This window comes from Petaurus breviceps, unplaced genomic scaffold (assembly GCF_028583685.1).
Source record: "Petaurus breviceps papuanus isolate PSGF00001 unplaced genomic scaffold, PetGlider_PUasm1.0 174, whole genome shotgun sequence".
Classification (NCBI taxonomy): domain Eukaryota; kingdom Metazoa; phylum Chordata; class Mammalia; order Diprotodontia; family Petauridae; genus Petaurus; species Petaurus breviceps.
The window spans coordinates 47,346,058-47,370,872 of record NW_027185761.1 but is presented as its reverse complement, the minus strand read 5'-3'; the positions used below and the strand labels follow the sequence as shown (position 1 = coordinate 47,370,872).

At 41.0% G+C, this 24,815-nt stretch overlaps 1 protein-coding gene and 1 long non-coding RNA gene across 2 annotated transcripts; both read left to right on the top strand.

Annotated features, from left to right (window-relative positions):
- Positions 1-1,724: 1,724 nt before the first annotated feature.
- On the top strand, positions 1,725-9,778 carry LOC138158442 (uncharacterized). The gene is made up of 2 exons (XR_011167646.1): positions 1,725-2,282; positions 9,084-9,778. It is a non-coding gene; the product is annotated as an uncharacterized lncRNA (long non-coding RNA).
- A 10,894-nt stretch (positions 9,779-20,672) lies between these two features.
- LOC138158145 (glyceraldehyde-3-phosphate dehydrogenase-like) lies at positions 20,673-21,950 on the top strand. Its single transcript, XM_069084162.1, has one exon. The coding sequence runs from the start codon at positions 20,743-20,745 to the stop codon at positions 21,742-21,744; it is 1,002 nt and encodes a 333-aa protein (XP_068940263.1). The 5' UTR covers positions 20,673-20,742; the 3' UTR covers positions 21,745-21,950.
- Positions 21,951-24,815: the final 2,865 nt, after the last annotated feature.

The window sequence follows — 24,815 nt, the reverse complement described above, 5'->3', positions numbered from 1 at the left end:
GGGAAGTGGGTCAGATTCCAGAGATATTTATTCATATCTAACCCATGAGCAAGCTGAATCCATATATATTTAAATAACCCATGTGGAAACAGATATTTATATAGGTATGTGCACGTCTTATATAGAGAACAAAAGTGGATTTTTGAAATGAATATGAATTTCATAGTATATGAAAATATACTTTTGTTACTTCCAGCTTTTTTTGGGGGGGAATATATATTAAATTTGACACTATAGTAAGAAAATTGAATTTTTCGTTTGTGTTCAATCTTGAGCTTAGTTTCTTCTATGCATTTAAAAGTTATTTTGAATGTTCTTTCTACTGAGTCTGAGTTTTCTTATCAATAAATAGACGTAATGATAGTTCCTATTTCACTGGGTTAGTGTGAAGATCAAAGCAAGGTTCATAAAGTAATCTGCCAACTTTTTAATGCTATGCCAATGTGTGCTATTATTGTTGCTATTATTATTGGATTGCCTAAAAATGTCCAGTTGAAAAAGCAAGTAAAGGATTGCAAAATGGAGAATATCTTATTGAGACTTTCCTCTGCCAAGTGGCCTCCCCTCCCATTAGGCAGCATGGCCTCCCCAGTCCTAGCATGGCAGGGTACCAAGCCTGTGTTCTCCTGTGTTTATACCACAGAGGAGGTTTTGACAATTGTGAAACATTGAAATGGAGAGTAAACGTAGAAGCATAACCCAGCCCTTTTTTAGACCCACTTGTCATAATCTGAAGGCAAGCTCCAACTTTAATAACAAACACCCAGTGTTATGACATTTTACCTTTTCCAGCTATTTATGTAAGCACAAATATTTCGTTTTAACGTTTAAAACACAGTTAACATAGAACAGCCCACGTATTTAATAGAGTAAGGGTTTCATTTCAGGAGGTATTGTTTAGTTGAAAAGGTTAATATTGTTCTACAGGATGGAATACTGTTAAATTACAAAAATAAAAGTGTCTTCTCATTTCAACCTTGGAAAGAAACGTGATCCCAAATGCGGTGGGGACAGACTATTTCTCTTTTAAATAAGATTTTGAATTGATAGATTTTGTTTTGATTTATGACTCCATGTACAAATGTCCAAATATACAAGGAACAGAGGAAAGTGGGTCGGCGCAGTAGAGGGGTATGAAGGCTGAGCTTAGAGTTTGAGGTGCTAGGCATGAATATTCTCTTCCACCCTTAGTGTGAGGCTGGGGACAGCACAGAACCATTCTAGGCTTCATTTCTGGCCTGTACAATGAAGGAAATGAACTAGGTTACCTCTCACTATCCTCCCAGCTCCAGATCTACAATTCTAGGATCCTAAAGAAAGTGCTGGTAAAACTAAAAGCAAGTACAAGAAATAAAAAAAAAAATCCTCCAAACAAACAAAATAAAAACTTTGAAAACAATGAAGCAAAGCAACCCAAAAGGTGTGCTGGTGAATTATTGCACATGTAACTACATTTCTGGTCTTTATCAGTTGTTAAAAACATATCAGGCGTGCCTTGGCAAGGCTTCCCACAAAGTTTCGGCTGTAGAGACAAGGCTGGAAACAACCGAAGAGAGAAGGGCAGGGTTGGGTTGGGTTGGGACCTTTTTCAAGAAGAAAAGGACTGAACATAAAAAAATGGAGATCGCAGAATCAATCTTTATCTCTGCCTGGGCTTGCCCTTCCCATGATTCCAGAATAGACCAGGTTCTAGCAGCTGCCTCATCAAATAGCGATGTAGCAAACTGTGAGGTCAATCATAGATCCTTACAGCCCAACTGACAAGTGATTTGGCCATACCAGGAAGCAGTTGGGGGTGGGGGGCAGGAGTCAAAGTCTCTATAAAAGAATGATGCCAGTGAGAATATCATTCAGGTGAAAGTCAAGTGAGTGAGGAAAAAGCAGTGGAGAGGGGCCCTGCATTTTGGGTCTCCCACATGAATGGATGTTCACTGTCCAGGGAGTTTGGCTTTGAATGGAATAGCCTTGGGGCCTGGTTGCCTGCTCTTTCTTCATGGGAGAATCTGTTCCCAGAGTTCCCAGCACCTGAACCTTATTCCCTTAAACATCTCAGTTTTTGGTGGAGAAGTAAACTTACAGGTTGGTTTGTGACTTTCTAGGTCTGGGAGAAGCTGTAGGTATATAGCTGCAGGGTTTCTATTTCTTACATCTTTGATTTTTATTTCTTTTGCTATTATGATTATGAGTCAAAAGCTGCATACGGTTATGCTGGGCTTCTGTGTGATTGAATTCCATTGAAATCCACCAAGGAAGAGAAAAGGATCACACTTTGTTTTCCTTTGGTGAGTAGAAACAGGAATCCTAACAGTCTAACTTGATAAATCCACACCCCTAAACCAGGAATGAGGAACCCGTGGCCTTGAGACTACATGTGGCCCCCTAGGTCCTCAAGTGTGGCCTTTTGAATGAATCCAAGCTTCGCAGAATATAGGGATTTGTTCTGTAAAACTTGGACTTGTTCAAAAGGCTGCACCCGAGGACCTAGAGGGCCACAGGTTTGAGAAAAGTGCTTCCACCCCCCAAAAAGAGGCAGAGATAGGGAAAAGAGATAGCCAGCTCTATGAGAGAGCTTGACATTTCCCCTGAGTGCCCTGTGTTGTTGGGTGGAACGTGGAACCCACGATGGTGAGTATGGGATCACAAGTACCTGACTCTCATCAACAAATAGGGACAGGTATCCTGGCAGCAGAGAAAAGGAAGGGAGGGGATAGGCAATTATTAAGCACTTACTATGTTCCAGGCACACTGCTAAGCATTTTAGAAATGGCATCTCATCTGATCCTCACGACAACCCTGGGAAAGCTCCCTGATGCTCTCACAGAAAAGGGATGCGCTTTAAAAAATGCGCTTTAACTATAACAACAGAGTGCCCCTATTATCCATGGTATTTAATGTGAATTTTGCTTTTGTTTAAAAATGTGTCCTTTGGTATAGCTACAGTCAGTCTATATATTTTTCTTTTGGTCCTTTATTTTCTCTGCATCGCTTCATGTGTCTTCCTCTGCTTTGTTGTTTTCTTCATATTTGCCATTCTTTATGGTATAATAACCTATCATATTCACATGCTACAATTTTTTCAGCCATATCCCAATCAAAGGGCACATAGTATATACTTTTTTTTCTTACTATTATACAAAGTGCTGCTATGAAAATTATTGTACAAATAATCTCTTCCTTCCTGTCAATACCTCATTAGGGTATAAACTTAATGGTTGGGTCGCTGGGTCAAAGAGAAGGGTATGGACATTTTTGTGATTGTTAATGGAGTGATTCCAATTTGCTTTCCCAAAGTTAGGCCAATGCACGGCTTCATCAGCAGTCAATTAGCAGGCCTGTTTTTTCCCACAGCCCAGTCAGCACTGAATTTTATCTTTGTTAATTTAATGTCCATATGCAATATATTAGGGTTGTTCTAATATGTGTTTTTTTTAAATATTAGCAATTTGGAACACTTTTCAAATGGCTATTGATGATTTTTATTTCTTTTTGGATAAATATTTATTTGTGGCTTTTGATTACTTATCTTTCAGGGAATGGCCTTCAGTCTTGTGTCTCCATAGATTTTGGATGTCAGACTTTTATCAGAAATGTTTAATGCAAAGAATTCTCCTGCCCCCCCCCCCATCTGCTTTTTCTTTTCATTTGGGATTTTATTTGCATAAACCCTTTTATTTTATGTAAGTAATGATAAACATTTATGTGGTATTTAAAGGTTTATAAAGAATTTTACACATATCTAATTTTATCCATTTTTTAAAAATGATTATCTCTATATTACATCTGGTTAAGAATTTCTCCCCCTCTCCATAGTTTTGAAAAACATCTTCCATTCTCTTTTTCTTTTGTGGCTTTGATGTTTGATGTGGCTTTGATACTTAGATTCCTGATTTATTCTGAAATCATTGTGAGGTTTGTTGTAAGTTGCCAGTTTAATTTCATTTGCTGCCAAGCTGCTTTCTGGTCTGCTGCATGGTTTTTGATGTATGAATGATGTATTCCTTTCTGAGTTATTTATGTTACTGTTTTTACCAAACATGAGCCTGTTAATGTACTTGGTCTTAGAGCTTGTTTATCTTTTCTTGTCTATGAATTTCTTTTTCTTTTTTTATTTAATATGAAATAGTTCACATTATTTGATTGTTCACATTTTATAGTATAAATTGAGACCTCACAATGTCTTTCTTCCTCTTTTTCCTGCTCTTTTCACTATCTTGTTTGATATTTTTAGCCTTCATTTCTGGCATATGAATGTCTTTTTATTTGGAAGGGGAAAGTAGGGCAATTGGGGTTAAATGACTTGCCCAAGGTCACATGGCTAGTAAGTGTCAAGTGTCTGAAGCCGTATTTGAACTCAGGTCCTCCTGACTCCAGGACCAGTGCTCTATTCACTGTGCCACCTAGCCACCCTGGCATATGAATTTTGTAATTGTTTTGTGCAATTTTATATAGTATTACCATTGCGTTTTGAATGCTAGAGTACTGAAACTAGAGATTTCTTTGGGTAGTGTTGTCCACTGTGCTTTCATTTGATCTGGGCTCAAATCCTGCCTCTGATGTTTCCTGCCTTTATGATCTTGAGCGTAATAACAACAATAGTAATAATATATTTATATATTATTAATATATAGAATTAATATATATTAATAAAATATATTAAAATAATAATAAATATAAAAATAATAATAGTAATAACAAGTAATATTTCTATAACCTGCTTTAAGATTTTCAAGGCATGTTGCCTGCATTATTTCATTTGATCCTTACAACAACCCTTGGAGGTAGGTGATGTTATCATTCCCTTTTTACAGAGGAGGAAACTGAGGCAAACAGAGGTGACTTGTCCAAGGTCACATAGCTAGGAGATGTCTGGGCAGAATTTCTTTCTGACTCTGGGTCCATGCTCTTATGGATCAGCTGCTTCTCAAACTCAGGGGGGCTAGGTGGTGCCATAGTGCACAGAGCACTGAGCCCGACATCAGAAGATTCCTCTTCCCGAGTTCAAATTCAGCCTCAGACACTTACTAGATGTGTGACCCTGGGCAAGTCACATGTTTATTCAGTTTCCTCATCTGTAAAATGAGCTGGAGAAGGAAGGGGCAAACCACTCCAGTGTCTCGGCCAAGAAAACCCCCAATGGGGTCACAAAGGTCAGAACCAACTCAACAGCAACATGAGTCCTAATCTCTAAATAGGTGATTTGGAAGATCCCTTATAACTAAATCTGTGGTCCTATGATCTTAAAATAACAGTAAAGAGTGCCCATCCCCCCTTTACCCTTTTTGCCTGGGAATATTTAACCACACACTCTCTATGGGGCAAAAAGTACCCACTGCACATTGGAAAGTTTAATCTGAATGATTAACATTTTCCCCATCACTTTCTTAAGTCTAGACAATCATCAGAACACTAAATCAAGCCCTGATTTGTAGCAGTTGCTAGTTTCCAAGGTGTAAGTGCTCACAGTGAAAATTTTACAACCGGCTCTCCTGAGCAGCTCCTAGGAGCTGGCCTCATCCCCTTCAGACTTTGTTTTTATTGTGATGATCATTGTCAGAAGCAATCCCTGAACAACTTGGGCTTTGTCATTAACCAGCCTTGAGACTTGGGGAAGTCATTCAGGAACCGGAAACAGAACTCAAGAAGCCCTTCCTTGTCCTCCCCGCAGACTCCCGGAGGAAGTAGGACCCTTGGGATTGACTGGACAAGTCCTAAGTGGCAGGTCAGCCTTAGACTCAGAAGACTGGAGTTTGACTCCCTCCTCAAACACTTACCCGCAGGGTGTCAGTTTTCCCCCAGCCTCTTTCCTCATCTGTAAAATGGGGGTAAGACTAGCACTTACCTCAGAAGGTCATCGTGATGATCACATGAGATAATAGAATCAGATTTACAAGTGGAAGGGACTTCAGGGGTTGTCTCTTCCAACCCTTTAATTTTACAGGTGAGGAAACTGAGGACTGAGGGGTTTGGTGCCTTTTCTAAGCCCATACAGGCTGTAAGTTGCATAGTATATACTTCAGCTCAAGTCAGTGCTCTTACAGCTGCGCCATCCCACTTACCCCACCATTAAATGAGCTCAAAGGTCCCTTCCCTTCTAACTCAACATCTGTTATAGAGGCCGACGCATTTGTAGGGCATCTCGCCGTCTGGAAAGGGCTTGGAACCTGCTAGGTTCCCAGGGCCGCATGGCCTCGGATGGGAGAAGGCTCATACTGGACAATGTGAGTGAAGAAGCTGGGAGATCCACTGAGATCCAGCCAAGACTCTAGCTAGCCCTTTGTGGATGCCTCTGCAGCCAGTCAAAAAGCCTTCATTCACCATGGAATTAGCCAAGTTGAACCAGTTACAGAATGTCTACACTTCAAAATACTCCCCAGACACGTCATCACAACCATCCTGGAAGCAGGTTCTGTGTCATCTTCTGCGAGGCGAGATGCCATCAGAAGGGTTCTGTGCATGTGCCTGCCCCTGTCACAATCCAGTGACTCTGGGCTCTGCAGCTCTCTTTGCACCAGGGCTCACTATTTTACAAGCCCAGAAGTCCCTCTCCCCCTTCCCCTTAGAGGTCCATCGGGGGACTTCTCTAGCCCCAAAGTGGAGATCCTGGTTCTGAGATTTCAGTAAAGCATGCCCCACATCATTTTCAAGAAGGCAATTTCCATATTTAAAGCAGCTTAGGCTATTGAAACATAGACATAAAGTTGGTGGAAAAAGTGATGTCCCCCTGACATGAGGAAAAGATAGTGTGTGGGAAGCCAAGGGCTTAGCAGCATTGACTCTGTCTCATACTGAGGCTGTGATTGAATTTTAACAAGAAGTGGGGTTTGTGGTTTTGGAAAGATGAAATTTTTATTGTCTTTTGGTCATTTTCAAAATGCTTTCAGCCATTTAAATGAGTGTCATGTTATTCTTTCTTGGTCTTCAAAACAAACTAGCAAGCTTTTATAATCATAACAAGAAGGAAGAGAGAGACAGACAGAGACAGACACAGAGACACATGCATACACGCAGACAGAGAGACAGACAGAGAAAGACAGAGACAGAGGGAGAGAGAGAGACAAAGAGACAGAGAGAGACGGAGAGAGAGACAAAGAGAGAGAGACAGAGATAGAGAGAGAAAGACAGAGAGAGAGAGAGACAGAGAGAGACAAAAACAGACAAAGACACAGAGACAGAGACAGACAGAGAAGAATGACTGGAAAACTCAGGGGCAGATCTTTGGAAATCACTCTTAACTAAGACCTAGGACATTTATTGGACTGGTGTTTTGGGATCTAAACTGATGGGACAGTGGAGAGAATACTGACTCTGGGTCAGAGAGCCTGGGTTTAATTTCCAATTCTCACCTTTCCTGACTATGTAACCTTGGGCCAAGTTGCTTAAATTCCCTGAACCTCAGTTCATCATCTGTAAAGAGAGGGCGTCAGATCAGCTGGTCTCTGAGACCCCTCACACATCTAGGTCTGTGATACTCTGCTTTTGTGGAATCTTCTCGGATCCTCTAAAGTGAAAAGGAACGCCTCAGAGCCCTTAGAAAGTGGGTGCACATTTTCTTCAGGGGTCTCTCTGAACACCTGGCTGCCTTAAGTGCCCCCTTTCACTTCAGCGTCTCCTCCTGGTGATGTGGGCAGTGACTCACTCATAGACCTTTCTGACTTTTTCTTTTCTCCCATGGATTTGAAAAAATTTTCTGTTCTTTTGTCCAATTAGATCAAAATTCAATCTCTGAGCACCTACTATGTGCAAGTCATTTTGGTAGGCCCTGGAGATAGGCTCAGGCTGTGAGCTAGCCTTTCTGTTGACAACTTGATGCTGAAGGGGCAGCTAAGTTAGGTTGCACAGTGGATAGAGGGCTGGGCTTGGAGTCAGGAAGACCTGAGTTCAAATGCAGCCCCAGTCACTTGTTAGATGTATAATCCTGGGCAAGTCCCTTCACCTTGTTTGCCTCACTTTCCCCATCTGCAAATTGAACTGGAGAAGGAAATGGCAAACCCCTCCAGTATCTTTGCCAAGCAAACCCCAAATGAGGTCAGGAAGAGCTGGACACCAATGAAATGACTATCCCAAATCTTCCAGTTATTGGAAGGGGAGTACTTTATTAGTCATCATTAGAGCTCTGGGATCATAGGATCATCGTTTTAGTGCAGAACAGGATTTTAAGTGTGATGGATATTTAGTCTAATGTTCTCATTTTAGAGTTGAGGCAAATGAGCCCCGAGGAGGTTGTGATTTGGTGAGTGATTACTATTTAACCCAAGGACTTAAATATCGGAGAGTCTTCCTGGGGCCAATATCTATAAAAGCTCCCTAGAAAGAGGGCAACAAATACAGAATGGGACAAAGAGAGAATCATCAGAGCATGACAGAGAAGAGCTGCCTTTGACCAGGCCTACTTAGATAAGATTAATTTATTTTATTTTTATTTGCTTTTTGGAGGGGGGACGGCAGTGCAATTGGGGGTAAGTGACTTGCCCAAGGTCACACAGCTAGGAAGTGTTAAGTGTCTGAGGTCATATTTAAACTCCTGACTCCAGTGCTGGTGCTCTGTTCACTGCACCACCTAGCCGCCCCTTAGATAAGATTTAAATGGAGAATATAACAAAGGGAAAGTATGTTGCTTGGGTGACCTTGGCATGTCATTTCATCTTTCTGAGTCTCAGTTCCCTTATCTTTAAAACGAACTGGTCCCTAAAGTACCTTCTGGCTCTCAGTCTAACTGTGCTGTTCTGGCCGATCTTTGTTTGGGGGAGATTCTGAAAGACTAATATGAAAGGGCCATCCCCAGCCCCCCACCCCCAGGACTTTTTCTTGTTCTTCCTTCCTGTTTGAAGAGGATCAGTGACCTCACAGGTTTAGCCCATCTATCAAGACAGTTTTACCAGGTGTGGTGACTGTACATACTACAGCTTTTTGGAGCCATAGGTGAGAACTTTCCCTAAAAACCAGAAACCCCCCCCACCACTTTTCTTTCCCCCCAACTCTTTCCTCTTCCCTGTTTAAGACATCCATATCTCAAATTAAGACTTTAAAGAATAACTAATTTACAGCTAACTAACCTTGCCCCCCTAATCCTTCTCTTCACACAGCAGCAGAAACAGAGTTGGGAATAATGCAACCCAGTCAACTTAAGAAGCTGGAGAGGCATGGATTCCCCAGGATGCCTCTGGTCTGTCCCTGAGTGTGGGAGAATTTGTTCGGTGGGAAGATGTGAATGCATGCTGCTTACTAGGGACAAAAGACTGGGAAGACAAGCTGTTCTCAATGAATGAAACTCAAAATGGGTTAGAAAAAAGGGGAAACTGACCCTTCCAATGAAAAGCAGAAGCCATCTTTTATCTTGATTCACTTAATGGGAGGCACTCCTCTGAGGAGAGATTCTCATAGTACATGACCCCTCACCACCCTGGTTAGCCTGGGAGAAAAGGCCTCTTGTGGCAGCTTGCATCTGCTGGCTCATTGATTTCCTTTTATCTCAGCACTGAGGTTGGCACACAGATTAAGTTTGTGGGGCTGCTGCCAGCTACTTGGAATCTAATATTTGCAAGATGGCATCTGAAAAATGTCAGCTTACATCAAAATTGCCTTCCCTTGTGAGCAGCTGGAAAGCTTCCTCTCCACCCCCCTAAACATGCTCAAGGGCAGAGAAATGACCCTTTTTCAAAATCTTGCTAAGCCAAACTCTGATTCGCATTGGAGATTTACATCAGAGGAATCTTTTACCACTTTGGTTTGAAAATTTAAAACCGTGATCACACAATAAAAAGGCTTCATTCTTACCTCACTCAACTCACATTTGCTGTTTTTTCTTTTCAATTAACATGCATTTATTTTGTCTTCCTCTCATCCTTTTTCCCATTAAAAAAAGGAAACCCTTGTAACAAATGTGCATAACCGAGTAAAACAAATTCCCACATTGTCCATGTCCAAAAACGCGTCTCATTCCTCATTTTGATTTCACCACCTCTCTTTCAGGAAGCGGGGATCTTGTTTCATCATCAGTCCTTTGGAATCATGGTTGATCATTGTGTTCATTAGAAATCTTTACTCTTTTGAGTACTTTGTCGATTTTTTTTTTTATCAACTCACGTTTCCAAGGAATTTTTGTTAAATAACCAAGTTCAGGGAATGATGGCTATATTAAAAAATAAACAACCAATGCATGGTCAACTAGTTAAGTAGATGGGACTTATAGATGAGAGGAGGAAGTGGTGAGGGAGGTGATGGCAGCTAGGGATACCTTAGCAAAGCAGATCAGGTAAATCTCTTGAACAAAGGGAATGACTGATTCCTAGGATCAGACATTTAGACCTGGAAGGGACTTTAGAAGTCACTTCTCCCTTTCCCTTAGATGTTAGATGGAGATCTGGGGGTATGCTTAAGGTTTCTATCTACTGAGAGTTGTGAGACTGCTAGGTGGCATGGTGGATAGAATGTTGGACGTCAAGAAGACCTGAGTTCAAATCCTGCCTGAGACACTTATTGACTGTGTGATCCTTGCAATTCTCATTGGCTTTCTCATCTGTAAAATGGTGGATCAATAGAGATAACTTTGCAAAGAACTGCATAAAACTGAAAGTACTATGTAAAAATTCCTGAAGTAGCATAGTGGATAGAATGCTGGACTTGGCATGAAATTAGGAAGACCTGGGTTCAAATTCTGCTTGTGTGATCATGGGTAAGGCATTTATTTAACTTTGTCGAGTCTCATTCTCCTCATCTGTAAAATGGGGACAATAATACCCACAGTATCTCCTTCGAAGGGTTGTCATGAGGGTCAAATGTGATACTATATGTGTTATTTATGTTATGAGGGAGATACTGCTCCAGAACCCACAGCAAGTAATATTTAGGAGTAGGACATCTGGAACTAACTTTTTTTGAAATTTCTGGAAGGAAGAACTCTGATAAAGAGTCACCTAATACTTCCTGGGGCAGCCCTTTCCACTTTGGTATAGCTATAATTATTAGGACTTTTTTTTTCTCTTGACTTTATCATACATCCAAAGTTAGTAAGAAACCATTTTATGGGATATTGGTGATTATTTGTTGCAGAGGATGAAAAGGTAGATAAATTCTGTGAAAAATTTACTAAGACCCTTCATATTAAATCAAAATTTATTTATTTTAAATTTATTGGTATTATTTTGATAGTTCTTGCCTCTCTTTTAAAAAAAATTATTTTAGTCTCAAATGCCAGAACACAAATATGGAATAGAGAAAAGAAACAAAAACATACTATAAATTTAAATACAAGGTTAGAAAGCAAAAAAGCATGTCATGTGCACAGCACAACAGGAGAGGATTCAAAATATGTAACAATAAATTTTCATTTCAAGAAAACCTGTATGATGAATAATACCTGTGTTGAGAATTATAATTCTTTTCTTTGCTTCCTTGTAAGTTTTCTTTTGTTTTCTCCTGTACACTTTTTTTTTACTTTGTTCTTTTTTTCCTTCCCTTCACCCCCCAGGCTACAATAAAGTTTACATGTTTCTCTATAGCTATAAATGTATACATACACATATACATATACACATACATATATAGAAATATGCTTTCCCAAAGATATTCTACTCCTGATCTTCATTCTTACCTCTCTTAAAATGTTTTATTGATGACTTATTTTTACATCAGTCATTATTTGATAAAGCACATCCCACATGCCAAACAAGCCCCTTTAATACTTGGTGACTTTAATGCAAAAATAGTCATGGGTGATGAAGACAAAAAAAATTAGAAAATATGGTTCAGGATCAAGAAAGAAAAAAGGCCCAAGGCTTATAGACCAGAGGTCTCATGCCTCTATGGCAGTAATAGTTTATTCTGAAAGAAAGGTAAAGGTGCTAGATATGGTGAGTCCTGAATAACCACACAAAAATAGAATTGATTTTATCTTTACAGAGAGGAAATGGCTCTTTACCAATGTGAGTCATTTATGAATTAGCTATTTGTGTATAGTCAGATCACTGACTTGTTAGAGTAAAGAGTAAAATTAAAGAACAAAAATGGGAACAAGATATATTGTGCAATTAAAATAGCTCCAAACTTCCCTAAGAAAACTTCAGACACCAAAAATTGGGAAATGTATAAAGGAACAGACATTGACATAGACTATGACCATTTCCAATAGAAGTTTAACTGCTGTAAATCAACGGCAACAACAAGGAAGTCAAAGAAACCTGGAAACTGACTCAGAATGTACTTGATTTCCTTGCTAAGAGGACAGAAGTGCCAGCCAAAGTCAACACTACTTAAGCACATGGACTTATTTGCAAAATCTTAAGGAGGAAGATCAAGGAAGATTATGACTAGGATAGCAAGAACCAGTGAGAGAAAAATGGGATGTATAGGGCAAAAAGTCTTGAATGGGCTATGTTCTGCTTTTTCAGAGGGAGTATCTGTGTTGATGAGTTCACAGAACCAATGAGGTACATTCTAATCTTTGTTCTACTATAATCTAGTTAGGTAACTCTGGAAAAGTAATTCACTGTATTCCAAATTCAAAGGAACTTCAGAGGTCATTTTGTGCAATGGTTCTTAACCTAGAGTCTACAAAATTCTGTTTTATAAAAAAGATTTTCCAACAACTGTATAGTTGGTTTTCTGTTATAATCCTGTGATATTTTCTTTTATGCATTTAAAAATATTATTTTGAGATAAGGCTCATCGGTTCCACCAGATGACACAAAAAAGATAAGACCTTCTGATCAAGTCTGACCATCCCTTCCAGACCTTCTCCTCCTCCCCAATGGAGCAAAGAAGAATGAGATCTATAGTGGCCAATTAATTTGCTAGGGGGTACATGGATAGAGTATTGGGTCTGGAGTCAGGAAGACTCTTCTTCTTGAGTTCAAATTCAGCCTCAGGCACTTATTAGTTGTGTGATTCTGGGCAGGTCACTTAACTCTGTTTGCTTCAGTTTCTTCACTTGTAAAATGAGCTGGAGAAAGAAATGGTAAAGCACTCCAGTGTCTTCGCCAAGAAACCGCCAAATGAGGTCATGAAGAATTGGACATGAGTGAAATGACTGAACAACACCAGTAAATTTGCTTAAGGTCAAAAGGAAGCAAGGAACAGCATTAAGATACCAATACAGATGCTGTGACCCCAAATCCACAGAGGTATTTCCCCACCTCCCTTTCCCCCCTAAATCAGTTTAAAGAAGAGGAAACTGAGAAACAGAAATTAAGTGACTTGTCCGTGGCCATGTAGCTAAATCACTTTGGAACTTGAAGCCAGAATTCCTAAGACTTTCAAAGTTTGAAGGGACTTCAAAAGGCATCTACTTTAACCTAGACCTGAACAGGAATTCCCTCTACAATATCTCCAGTTTTCACCTGAAGACCTCCAGCAAAGAGGAACCCACTGCTTTTTGAGCTGCCTCAGCTGGTCTAGCTGTAACTATTAGGACATTTTTCTTTCTCAGAAACTGACACATGAAAAATAAAAAGCAAGATTGCCCATTTCCTCCAAGTAGGTCATTTGGATTATTCTACTCTCAAAGAGGAAAATTCAGGGAAAGGGAAAAAGAAATGGGGATCACTTGCTCACTAGTCAAGTGCAGTGCTTTCATTTTGTGTGAAAGGGTGTCTGAGATGTGATGAATATTTAAATACATACAGAACCCTGCCGACCCACCCCCACCCCAAATAGACTCCCAGAAAGCCACCCCAGGTTCAAGGCATTCCAAGGAGCAGGTTCCACTCAAAACCATAACTCATGTGACGCCCACCCATGACTTTAAGATAACCAATGATGAATTATTAGTATCAAGCAAAATAAATTTAATGAAATAGCATTGAAAATTTAGTTACAAGAAGATTTTCCCATAAGGACAAATGTACATTCTTCCATACGTGTAGATGTGACAAACGATACCTTCAGTGTCTGTCCCACTAATAACATACTCCAGTGATGTCATTGTGCTGTTCTGTGATGCCCCATTTTGTGGGATCATATTTCCAGGGGCACTAAGCCTCTGCTGTCTTTTGTGCATCGCCTTGCTTCTTCTAGACATTGCTGTGATATTTGATGATCTTCCCTCTGGCCTTATCTACTTATATTCACTTGTTTAAGCTCTTCTTGTCATTGTTATCTACTGGGACACTGCAGGTGGTAAAAGTCACCTTTACATATGGTTCAAGGTCCAGCAGAAAGCAAGGAACCCATTAAAAGTCAGTAGAAGCCTTCCAACTGAGGCTAAGTATCTTCTTGTGACTTTAGAATTCTGTTCTCTGAAGTCCTTGATCCCAGCCAACTATCTGACTTAGAGTCAGAACATCCTTTTCCCCTTTTGTCAAGTCATCAATTGCTTGTATCCCTTTGAATCATTTCGAGAACTCCAACCAAGAGAATGAGAAAGGAGCTATGTAGAGCCCCATCATGCTCTGGCTGGCAGGCAGTTCAAGAATGAAAAAATACAGGTGAAAATCTAAGACTTGACTTTTGTTCTATACCTGAAATCCTTTCATCTGTACCTTTATTATGAATACCTTCCAGCAACAAAGTCAGCGACCTTTATTTAGTGTTCTTGCCAGCACCAATCCAATTGGTTGCATTGCATATTGGTTTTTCATATAGCATAACTTACCAAAATGCAATCAAACCTTCCACTGTCATTTCCCTATCTCTGCCAACATCTCCTGACTTTGTCTGATCATTTATCTAGCCTATTAAGACTATACAGTTTTGCAGGAGACTCAGCAATCAATTTTGGGGGGAAATAATTCAATATAATTCATTTCCTATCATGCATCCCTGGGTATGTAAAGACAAGAAAAGAAACAGTCCTTGCTCTCAAGAGGCTTACATTTTGCTGGATGATACATAGACCTGGGTCCAAATCCCACTTCAGACACTCACTGTGAGACCCCAATCTAATCACTTCATCTCCTTTGGTGTCAATTTTCCCATCTGTAAAATGGGGATCAAATAGCTCTTGCATTCCAGAGTTGCTGTGAGGATGAGAGGAGCTAATATATGAAAACTTGCAGAGTGTCATGGAACTGTTGGCCATTATTATCTGTTGGAGGTAGAGAGGAAGGGGATTTCCATTTCTTCAGGACCCTGCCAACTTCATTCATCAGAAGCTCCACTCCCTGTGAGAGGATCCATAGCAGCTGTGTGAGCTGATCCCACTTTCACTTTTGCTCCTGAAAAGGTGATCATGTGAAAGCCAGGGCCCAGTGCGCCTAGGTTTCTAAAGGGATAGTTTCTTGCTTTTCACCTAAACGTTCTCAGATTAAAAAATAAGAAGCCCACATGAGTAGGGGCATATTAGTGTTTGAAACAAACAAAGGAAGTCCCCTAAATTGGCAATGGATTCCAGTAGTGCTGAGGAAGGAGGTGTGTACATTTGTTTTTCCAATCTACGGCTTCCCTATGGAGCTAACATATGGGTTTTGACCCTCCATATGCTCTTAATGCATGCCACACATAGATCAGTGCTCTAACAGGTTGGAAGTAATGGTGCCAGGTGGTGGTTTTTTCCATTCCCTCTGAAGCCTGCTGGCTTAAAGAATATGTGACCACCAGAAATAGACAAAACAACATGAATCTGAAATGATCAGCAGATTAGTGAGTTCTGAGAGTGCCTCTGTCCAGGACGAAGGCATCAGCTAGGCAATTCTGGATGGGGAAGAGATGCAGCTGGAGCTGAGCTCATGGGAGACAGGCAGGACCCTCAGGAGACATTGTTAAGGATAACCAAGCCTTGTGGTTCTTTTGAAAACTCATCCTGAAGTTAATATCACAGAAATAAGGAAGTTGGGAGAAGGGGCGGGTTTATCTGGGCAAGAGGATAAGCTCAGCTTGGGATCTGGGGAATTTGAGAGGCAGGTGGGCCATCCAGCTTGAGAGATGTCTAGAAAACTGAAGATAATGCAAGATTGGGATTTAGGGAAGGGAGTGGAGTTTTAATGCTTTAAACTGAAACTAAGATTTTTGGAACACTCTGTATGTATATATTTAAGAGTTAGTTACAGAGAAATAAGAAATAGAAACCATGGAACAACTTAATTGATAAAGTATTGAACTTGGAATCAGGAAGACCTGTGTTCAAATCCAGCCTCAGATATTTAGTATCTGGGTGACCCTGGCAAGTTACTTAACCTCTGTTTGCCTCAGTTTCCTCAGCAATAAAATGGGGATCATAGTATCTACTGAGATGGTATTTGTAAAACTTTTCGCAGAGTGCCTGGAGCATAGTAAGCACTTAATAAATGCTTATTCCCTTCCTTTTGCTGGCTATGTGACCCTGGACAAGTCCCTTACCCCCTCTGTTTCCTCATCAGCAAAATAAGTGGGTTGGAGTCAGTAAACTGACTTTTTTTTTTAAGCAATTGGGGTTAAGTAACTTGCTCAAGGTTACACGGCCAGTTATTTCTGGGTGTGGTGCTGAGTATCTGAGCCCGGATTTTGATCCAGGTCATCCCGACACTGGAGCGGGTGCTCTTACTCGCTGAGCCACCTGGCCGCCCCTAAGCAATTGGGGTTAAGTAACTTGCTCAAGGTTACACGGCCAGGTGTTTCTGGGTGGGTGCTAAGTGTCTGAGCCCGGGATTCGATCTCCAGGTCTTCTCAACACTGGAGCTGGTGCTCTTACTCTCTGTGCTACCTGGCCGCCCCCTAAACTGACTTTTTCTACCTCTGAGTCTATGATCTTAAGCTCAACCAGAGAGCTGGAGGAGAAATGGGACCAAAAAGGGTTGGTTAAGAATTTGCTCCACTTTCAAGTGTGCTTACCTCAGTTTACTTTTATAGAAAATGCACCAGCACCAGCAAAATCCTTCTCAACAAGCCCATGTAAGAGTGAAAGTAGTTCAGCCGAACTGTTTTAGGAAGATTAGCCCCAGATGTTTCTGATGGCAATATTATTAATTGGATGGCTTTAATTTGATGAGAGGCAGAATTTTGTCTCCTAGAGAAAATGGGGGCCAGATTGTAAGTGTAGCAAAGAACTGGAATAGAAAACTCATAATCGGGTTTGGGACCACAACCGGACTAGGAGGGGGAAGCATTTGCCTCGTTAAATCGTGTGTTGGTTTGAGCACACGGACATCTAGGTGTGGTTATATGCATGTGCAGACACATATTCATTTTGTTTCAATTCATCAAGCAGTTATTAAACACCTACTGTGTGCCAACCACTATGCTAGGTAATTATTGAGACACAAAGAAAAGAATGAAAATAGTTCCTGCCCTGCCAAGACACACATTCTTTGGGGGATTTAGAGGGTGGGGAACAACATGTAGACACACAAACGAGTGCAAAATATATGCCCCAAACCATCAGAACCTGAAGACATGTATGTCCACAAACAAAGTCATTTTGGGGGAAGGAACAGGAGAGACCTCTTGAAGGAGGCAGCAGCTGAGCTGAGCTCTGAGTGGAGTTAGGCATTGTGAGAGGTGGGAGTGAGGAAAGAGAACATTCTAGGCTTGGAGATGGTTCGCACAGATATGGAGGAAGGGGATGGAATGTGGGGTATAGGGAATGACAAGCAGGCCAGTTTGGCTGGATTGTAGCAGGGTTGGAAGTCTTGGAAAGCTTGGCTGGATCCGGATTATGAAGGGCTTTGAAGGTCTATCAGGGGTGTTTGTAGTCTATTCTGGAAGCAATAGGGAGCTACTAAAGGTTGTTGAGTAGGAGAGTGAATGTTTATATATGAGTATATGCACATGTGTCCGGAGGATACAAGTGTATGCATGCACACACATGTATATATGTGTATGTATGGGAGGATACATACAAATACACACGTGCACATGTATATAAAACAAGCATACGACAATGCAAAATATACCTATATGCATGTTTGTGCTGTGATAATATACATATGTACACATATATTCACAAGTCTATGGGTGATATAAGTACATGTGTACATGTGTGCCAATAAGCCAATGAGAATTTATCGATTTATTAAATGCTTATTATGTACCAGGCACTATTCTAAGCACTGGGAATACAAAGAAACGCAAAAAACATTTCCTGTCTTCAAGGAGCTCACAATCTAATGGGAGGCACAACATGAAAACAACTGTGTATCTATCTTCCTTCCTTCCTTCCTTCCTTCCTTCCTTCCTTCCTTCCTTCCTTCCTTTCTTACTTTCTCTCTCTTTCTCTCTTCCTCCCTTCCTTCCTTCCTTCCTTCCTTCCTTCCTTCCTTCCTTCCTTCCTTCCTTCCTTCCTTCCTTCCTTCCTTCCTTCCTTCCTTCCTTCCTTCCTTCCTTCCTTCCTTCCTTCCTCTCTTTCTTACTTTCTCTCTTCCTTCCTTCCTTCCTTCCTTCCTTCCTTCCTTCCTTCCTTCCTTATCTATCTCTAATCTATCTATCTATCTATCTATCTATCTATCTATCTATCTATCTATCTATCTATCTATCTATCTATCTATCTATCTATCTATCTATCTATGGTTTCTTGAACTAGCTAGGATTTGAGTTGAGATTTGAAGGAAGCCAGGAGGCAGCAATGAGGAAAGAGCATTATAGGCAGAGGGAGGGAGCCAGCCAGAAAGAATGGAGTCAAGAGATGGAGTGCTTTGTGGGAGGGACAGCCAGGAGATGTGTGTCGTTGGATCATAGAATACGAGGAGGAGAGTAAAATGCAATATATAATGAGCCTAGGAGGGTACAGGTGGTGGCCAGGTTCTGAATCCTGGAGACCATGGGGGCCCACCAGAATCCATGAAATAGGAGGGTAACCTGGTCCAGTCAGCTTTTCATATCAGTCTGGCTCTTGAGTAGCTGATGGGCTGGAGTGCAGAGAGACTTGAGGCAGGGGGATTGACCAGAAGGCTATTGCAATGCTCCAGATGGGAGGTGATAAGGGTGTGTACCAATGTGGGGGAAGTGTCAGAGGAGAGAATGTGCATAGAAGAGAGATGCTGCAAAGCAAAAGTCAGGACTTGACAACAGATTGGATACAGGGGCATGAGAAAGAATGAGAAGTGCCAGATAAGACCTAGGTGAGCCTGAATAATTGAGTGAGTGGTGGTACCCTATGCAACCTGGGCTCCAGAACCCTGCATTCTCTCCTTACCCAGACTAGGCTCGATCTCAGGACATTCTCTTAAGTCACTGATTTTTGCTCATGCCCCATCACCCAGAGCTTCCTTTAGTAACAAAGATAACCCCTTTCCTAGTTGATCTAAACCATTTAAATAGCTTCTGAAAGCAAGAGGGTCAAATTCAGATGCACTCCTCCACACTGTGGTTCAGTCCCTTGCTGCTCCTCAAGGTGTGTGGTGACATGGATGTTCTTTCCCCAGAAGTCTAGGCTCAGGAACTTTCATCCCTCCTCAGAAGGCTAAATCTAGGACCACTTCTCTACTGATCCCAGCTGGTATGTGGTTCCTTCCTCCCCTGGGAACACATGCTTTCCCCTTATATTTATTAGAAATTCCTGGTTTCTCTCTCCGTGAATCATTTCCTTTGGCTCAGGGGAAAATAATTCAGAGATAAAAGGGATAGCTATGCCCCTAATGATTGTTATAAAGGAATACTCACCAGGGCAGAATGTAGGCAGGGGTGTGCTGAAGCCAACTTGAATCGAACCACCTTGTGAGATTGTTAAATCTCAGTTGTTAACTATTATTGTTAAATATTCGGTGTAAACATTTTCACCTTGGAAATCAGCAAATTACAAATTAGGGTTTCATTGAGTATTCTGCTGATTATCTAGACTTCAGATAGTGATGGAGAAAATATTAATAATAAAGATTAAACTTAAAAGTTAGGCATACATTTTCAAAGAGCTGGTTGTTAATATTTACTGGCACATTGCTGGTGCTAGAGGATAGATAGATCTAGTAATGGCTGTGATATGAAAGTGAAAGGCATCAATAAGATTTAAATACAAGAAAAAAAATGAAGGTCTACATTTCTAGAAAATAGCATCATTGGGCGGCTAGGTGGCGCGGTGAGTAAAGCGCTGTCCCTGGAGTCGGGAGGACCCAAGTTTGGTTCCAGCCTGAGACAACACCCACACCAAAATATTAACTGTGTAACCTTGGGCAAGTTACTTAACCCCAAATTGCCCTCCAAAAGGCAAAACAAACAAACAAACAAAAAAAAAAAGAAAATAGCAGCATGATTAGACTGTTCCTTTCCTCTTGACCTTAATAACCCTTCAAATGGTTTCCCAAAGTGTAAGATGCAGGTCCAATGTTGAAAGGTGTCCTCCTGTATAATGATCAAGGGAGCTCCAATTCTTGTCACTTCTTATGAACATAAGCAAAGTACTGTGAATCTTTCCTGTTAACTTTCAAATAGTAATCTTGTGGAAAAGAAAGGTTGTCATCACTATTTTTCAAATCATAATAGAACAAAAGGGGCAGGTTCCCTAGGCAGCTGCCTGTCCTGGTGTCACTTAGAATCATAGAATTTCAGAGCTGAAAGTGCCCTAAGTTCCTGAGAGAACATGATGCCAAGTCCTTCATTTTACAAATGGAGACACTGAGCCCCAGAGAAGTACTTCATGTACTTGAGAAACTAGACTGGTTCTATGAAGCCCCAAAGGATCCCGGAGGGAATGTGTTGTAATGGATAGTGTGTCCGACTTGAGGGCAGGAAGATCTCAGTTCAAATCTCAGCTTTGGCATTGAATAGGTGTGTGACCATGGGCAAGCAATTTACTTGCTCTAAATCTATTTCCTTGTTTGTAAAAAAGAGGGTTGAGGCTTTTCGGCTTTTCTCCTAGCTTGGTGCCAGGTTCTGCTGCTTAAGTCGCATCCCTGAAACAAGATGGTGAAGGTCGGAGTCAATGGATTTGGCTGTATTGGGCGCCTGGTGACCAAGGCTGCATTCACCTCAAGTGGAGTAGACGTTGTGGCCATCAATGACCCCTTCATTGACCTCAACTACATGGTTTATATGTTTCAATATGATTCCACTCATGGCAAATTCAAGGGCACTGTCAAGGCTGAGAATGGGAAGCTGGTGATCAATGGAAAAGCCATTAATATCTTCCAGGAACGGGATCCCACCAATATTAAATGGGGAGATGCTGGAGCCGAGTATGTTGTAGAGTCCACTGGAGTCTTTACCACCATGGAAAAGGCTGGGGCTCACTTGAAGGGTGGAGCCAAGAGGGTCATCATCTCTGCCCCTTCTGCTGATGCCCCAATGTTCGTGATGGGAGTGAACCATGAGAAATATGATAATTCCCTTAAGATTGTCAGTAATGCTTCCTGTACCACCAACTGCTTGGCCCCCTTGGCCAAGGTCATTCATGACAACTTTGGCATTGTGGAAAGACTCATGACTACAGTCCATGCCATTACTGCTACCCAGAAGACAGTAGATGGCCCCTCTGGTAAGCTGTGGCGTGATGGGCGTGGTGCTGCCCAAAACATCATCCCTGCTTCCACTGGTGCTGCTAAGGCTGTAGGCAAGGTTATTCCTGAGCTGAATGGGAAGCTCACAGGCATGGCCTTCCGTGTTCCTACTCCCAATGTATCTGTTGTGGATCTGACCTGCCGCCTGGAGAAACCTGCCAAATATGATGATATCAAGAAAGTGGTGAAGCAAGCATCAGAGGGACCCTTGAAGGGCATCTTGGGCTACACAGAGGACCAGGTTGTATCCTGTGACTTCAACAGCAATATTCACTCTTCTACCTTTGACGCTGGCACTGGTATTGCCCTCAATGACCATTTTGTCAAGCTCATTTCCTGGTATGACAATGAGTATGGTTATAGCAACTGTGTAGTAGACCTCATGGTCTACATGGCCTCCAAGGAGTAAAGTGGAAAGCCATGGATCTTCATCCCCAGCCAAAAAGAGGAAATCCATCACTGGGTAGCCCACATTCCTAACCTGTGTTCCTATACTAGGGATCCCATGTCCCATTCACATCCTTGTTCCAAAGCACCCCTGTAGTAGGGGGAAGAAGCCTTGAGTCCTGTATTGTGTACCATCAATAAAGTCAACATATTCAGTGAAAAAAAAAAGAGGGTTGAAATGGATTCATGGCTTAGATATGTCTGATTTTATCCTAAGGAAATTGGAAGAGCAAGGGAAGAGGTAACTTCACTATGGAGAGAGGAAGAGTTCATAACCAAGCAAGGAACAGAGAGGAACTCTGAAAATAAAATGACCACTTTTGATTGTATAACATTAGCAAGTTTTTGTACTAACAAAAGCAATACAGTTAAAATGAGAAGGGAAACAGTTAACTGGAGGAAAATCATTGCAAAAAGTTTCTCAGAAAATAGTCTTGTATCTAAGCTATATAAACAATAAATAGCTATATAAATATATAAAGCTATATAAGATCCAAATACGTAAGAATAAGAGCTATTTCCCAATAGATAGCTCCTGATCCAGCATGCCTCTGCTACTGTACTTTCAAAAATAGTCCAAACACCAGTTAGCCTGTGATACACTAGGTATGGTTGCTTTGTATACTGGAAAATGGACTGGTTTATGTGCTAAATTTCTTCTTAGTCCTGTGAGTCTGTGAAGCAAATTACAAATAGCACATGAACTCTGGTCTGGCCACCATCTTCAACTCAACAATACTTAATTTCTAATTTAATTTGGAGCCTATTTAATTTCATGTACTTTTAATGGTAATAGTAATGCTAGAGTACAAGAATCCAGTCATTGTCTAATCACGTCTTGCTTTTCTCAAAGCCAGTTGAACATTTTTGTCAATGACATGGCTGAAGGCTCGCTAATCAGATTTGCAGAGGGCAGTAAGCTGAAAGGACTAATGAGTACATTTGCAGGATGCAGTGGGCAAGAAGGACGGCTTGAATCTAAGAAGATGAAATTTACTGAGGAAAAATGTGAATTTCTGTACTTGGACATACAATGCTCAACTTCACAAATATATGAAGGGGCTGAAGAGAGGGCTGATTAGAAAACAGTTCATTGGAAAAAGTCCTGAGATTCTCGGTGAAATGAAGGCTTGGTATGTCAACAGTGTGATCTGACAACAACAAAAAAAATGAGACTGAAAGTTTAAGAATGATACCAATGTAAACACGGGTGACTGGGAGAAGGGTGATGCCTTTGAAGTGAATGATGGACTGAATGTATGCCCTCTATCTCTCGGCTCTGGGCATTTTCTCTGACTGCCCCCTGTGCCTGGAATGCTTTCCCTCCTCTGCTCTGAATAGTGACTTCTCTGGCTTCTTTTCAATCCCAATTAAAATCTTACCTTCTACAGGAAGCCTTCCTTAACCCCTCTTCCTTCCAACGTTCTCCCTCTTTTCATTATTTTCTGTTCATCCTGCACATAGCACACTTTGTGTATATTTGTTGGCATGTCGTCTGCCCACTGGGGTGTATGAGTGCTCAAGGACTAGCACCTTTGGTGAGGGCTTACTGAGCCCTTTTAGGGGCTGCTCCTCCACTTTTTATGTCCATGTGACACTCTACTCTCACTTGTGGCTCCAACAAGCTGTAGCATGTAAAATGGCCACATCCCCTTAAACCATCTTGGCAGATGGGCTAAACCAGGTTGAGGTTAATGGATGGGACACAGAGCCATTGGTGAATGAGGGGAGTGTCTATCCCAAGAATATGAAGACTTCCCCTGAGGAATGGGCAGATGAGAATAATTTTCCCCGATGGACATGGAAGCAGCTGAAGCAGGGGCTGTAGAGTGATTAGAGCTTATTCTTTCATTGATGGTCATTGACTGCATGCTGGATCATCACCAGTCATCCTGCCTTTTCTTTTTTCACTGGACTTTGATGAGTGTGGAAGAGAGAGAGACTGATGATTTTGTGCAACTCTGCCTTACTTAAATCCAGTTCTCTCCCTCCTAATATTTAGTACATAATATTTAGAGTATATAATATTTAGAATGAGAATAATATTTAGATGTTAGTTCTTCTACACCTTACCATTATTGAACAGCCACAATTTTGGAGGTTTTATTTTAGAAAGGACATTGACAGAATCGAGCACATCCAGAAGAGTCAGTCAGTTGGTCAATAAGCATTTATTAAATACTTAATATGTGCTAGGAACTGTGCTAAATGATCATGACTCTAAGAAAGGCAAAACAGTCTTTGCTCTTTTTTTCTTTTGGAGGGCAATTGGGGTTAAGTGACTTGCCCAAAGTCACACGGCTAGTAAGTGTTAAGTGTCTGAGGTAGGATTTGAACTCAGGTCCTCCTGACTCCAGGGCTGGTGCTCTATTCACTGCCCCACCTAGTCGCCTCAGTCTTTGCTCTTAAGGAGCATGCATACATATTTTAAAACAAGTTTTTTAAAAATTAAATTATATCTTTTCAATGAGCAAAATTGATTTTCTTTCCCTCTCACCCATCTGCTAGAAAGTGAATTTATCCTTACTAAATCTCTTAAAATTGTTTGCCCATGTTTACCTTTTAATGTTTCTCTTGACTAATGTTACTGTATTTCAAAGTTTCTGCACTGCTCAGGAATGTTGGCAAGTCCTCTATTTAAACTAAAAGTCCATCACTACCCCATCCCCAAATCAATCATATTCAGTTTTTCTGTGTAAGTTATTTTTGGTTGTAAATTTATATATTTTGTTTTCTAGATTATCACATTCTGAGTTCTTTGTTTGCTATAGTAGTGGCTGCTAAATCTTGTGTAATCCTAATTGCCAATCCTGAGTACTTGAATTCTTTCTTTCTAGAGCTTACAGTACTTTTTTATTTGACCTGGAAGCTCTGGATTTTAGCTACAATGTTCTTGAGAGTTCTCTCTTTCTCTCCTTCCTTCCCTCCCTCCTTCCCTCCCTCTCTTCTTCCTTCTCTCCCTCCCTTCCTTCCCTCCTCCCTTCCTCTTTCTTTCTTTCTTTCTTTCTTTCTTTCTTTCTTTCTTTCTTTCTT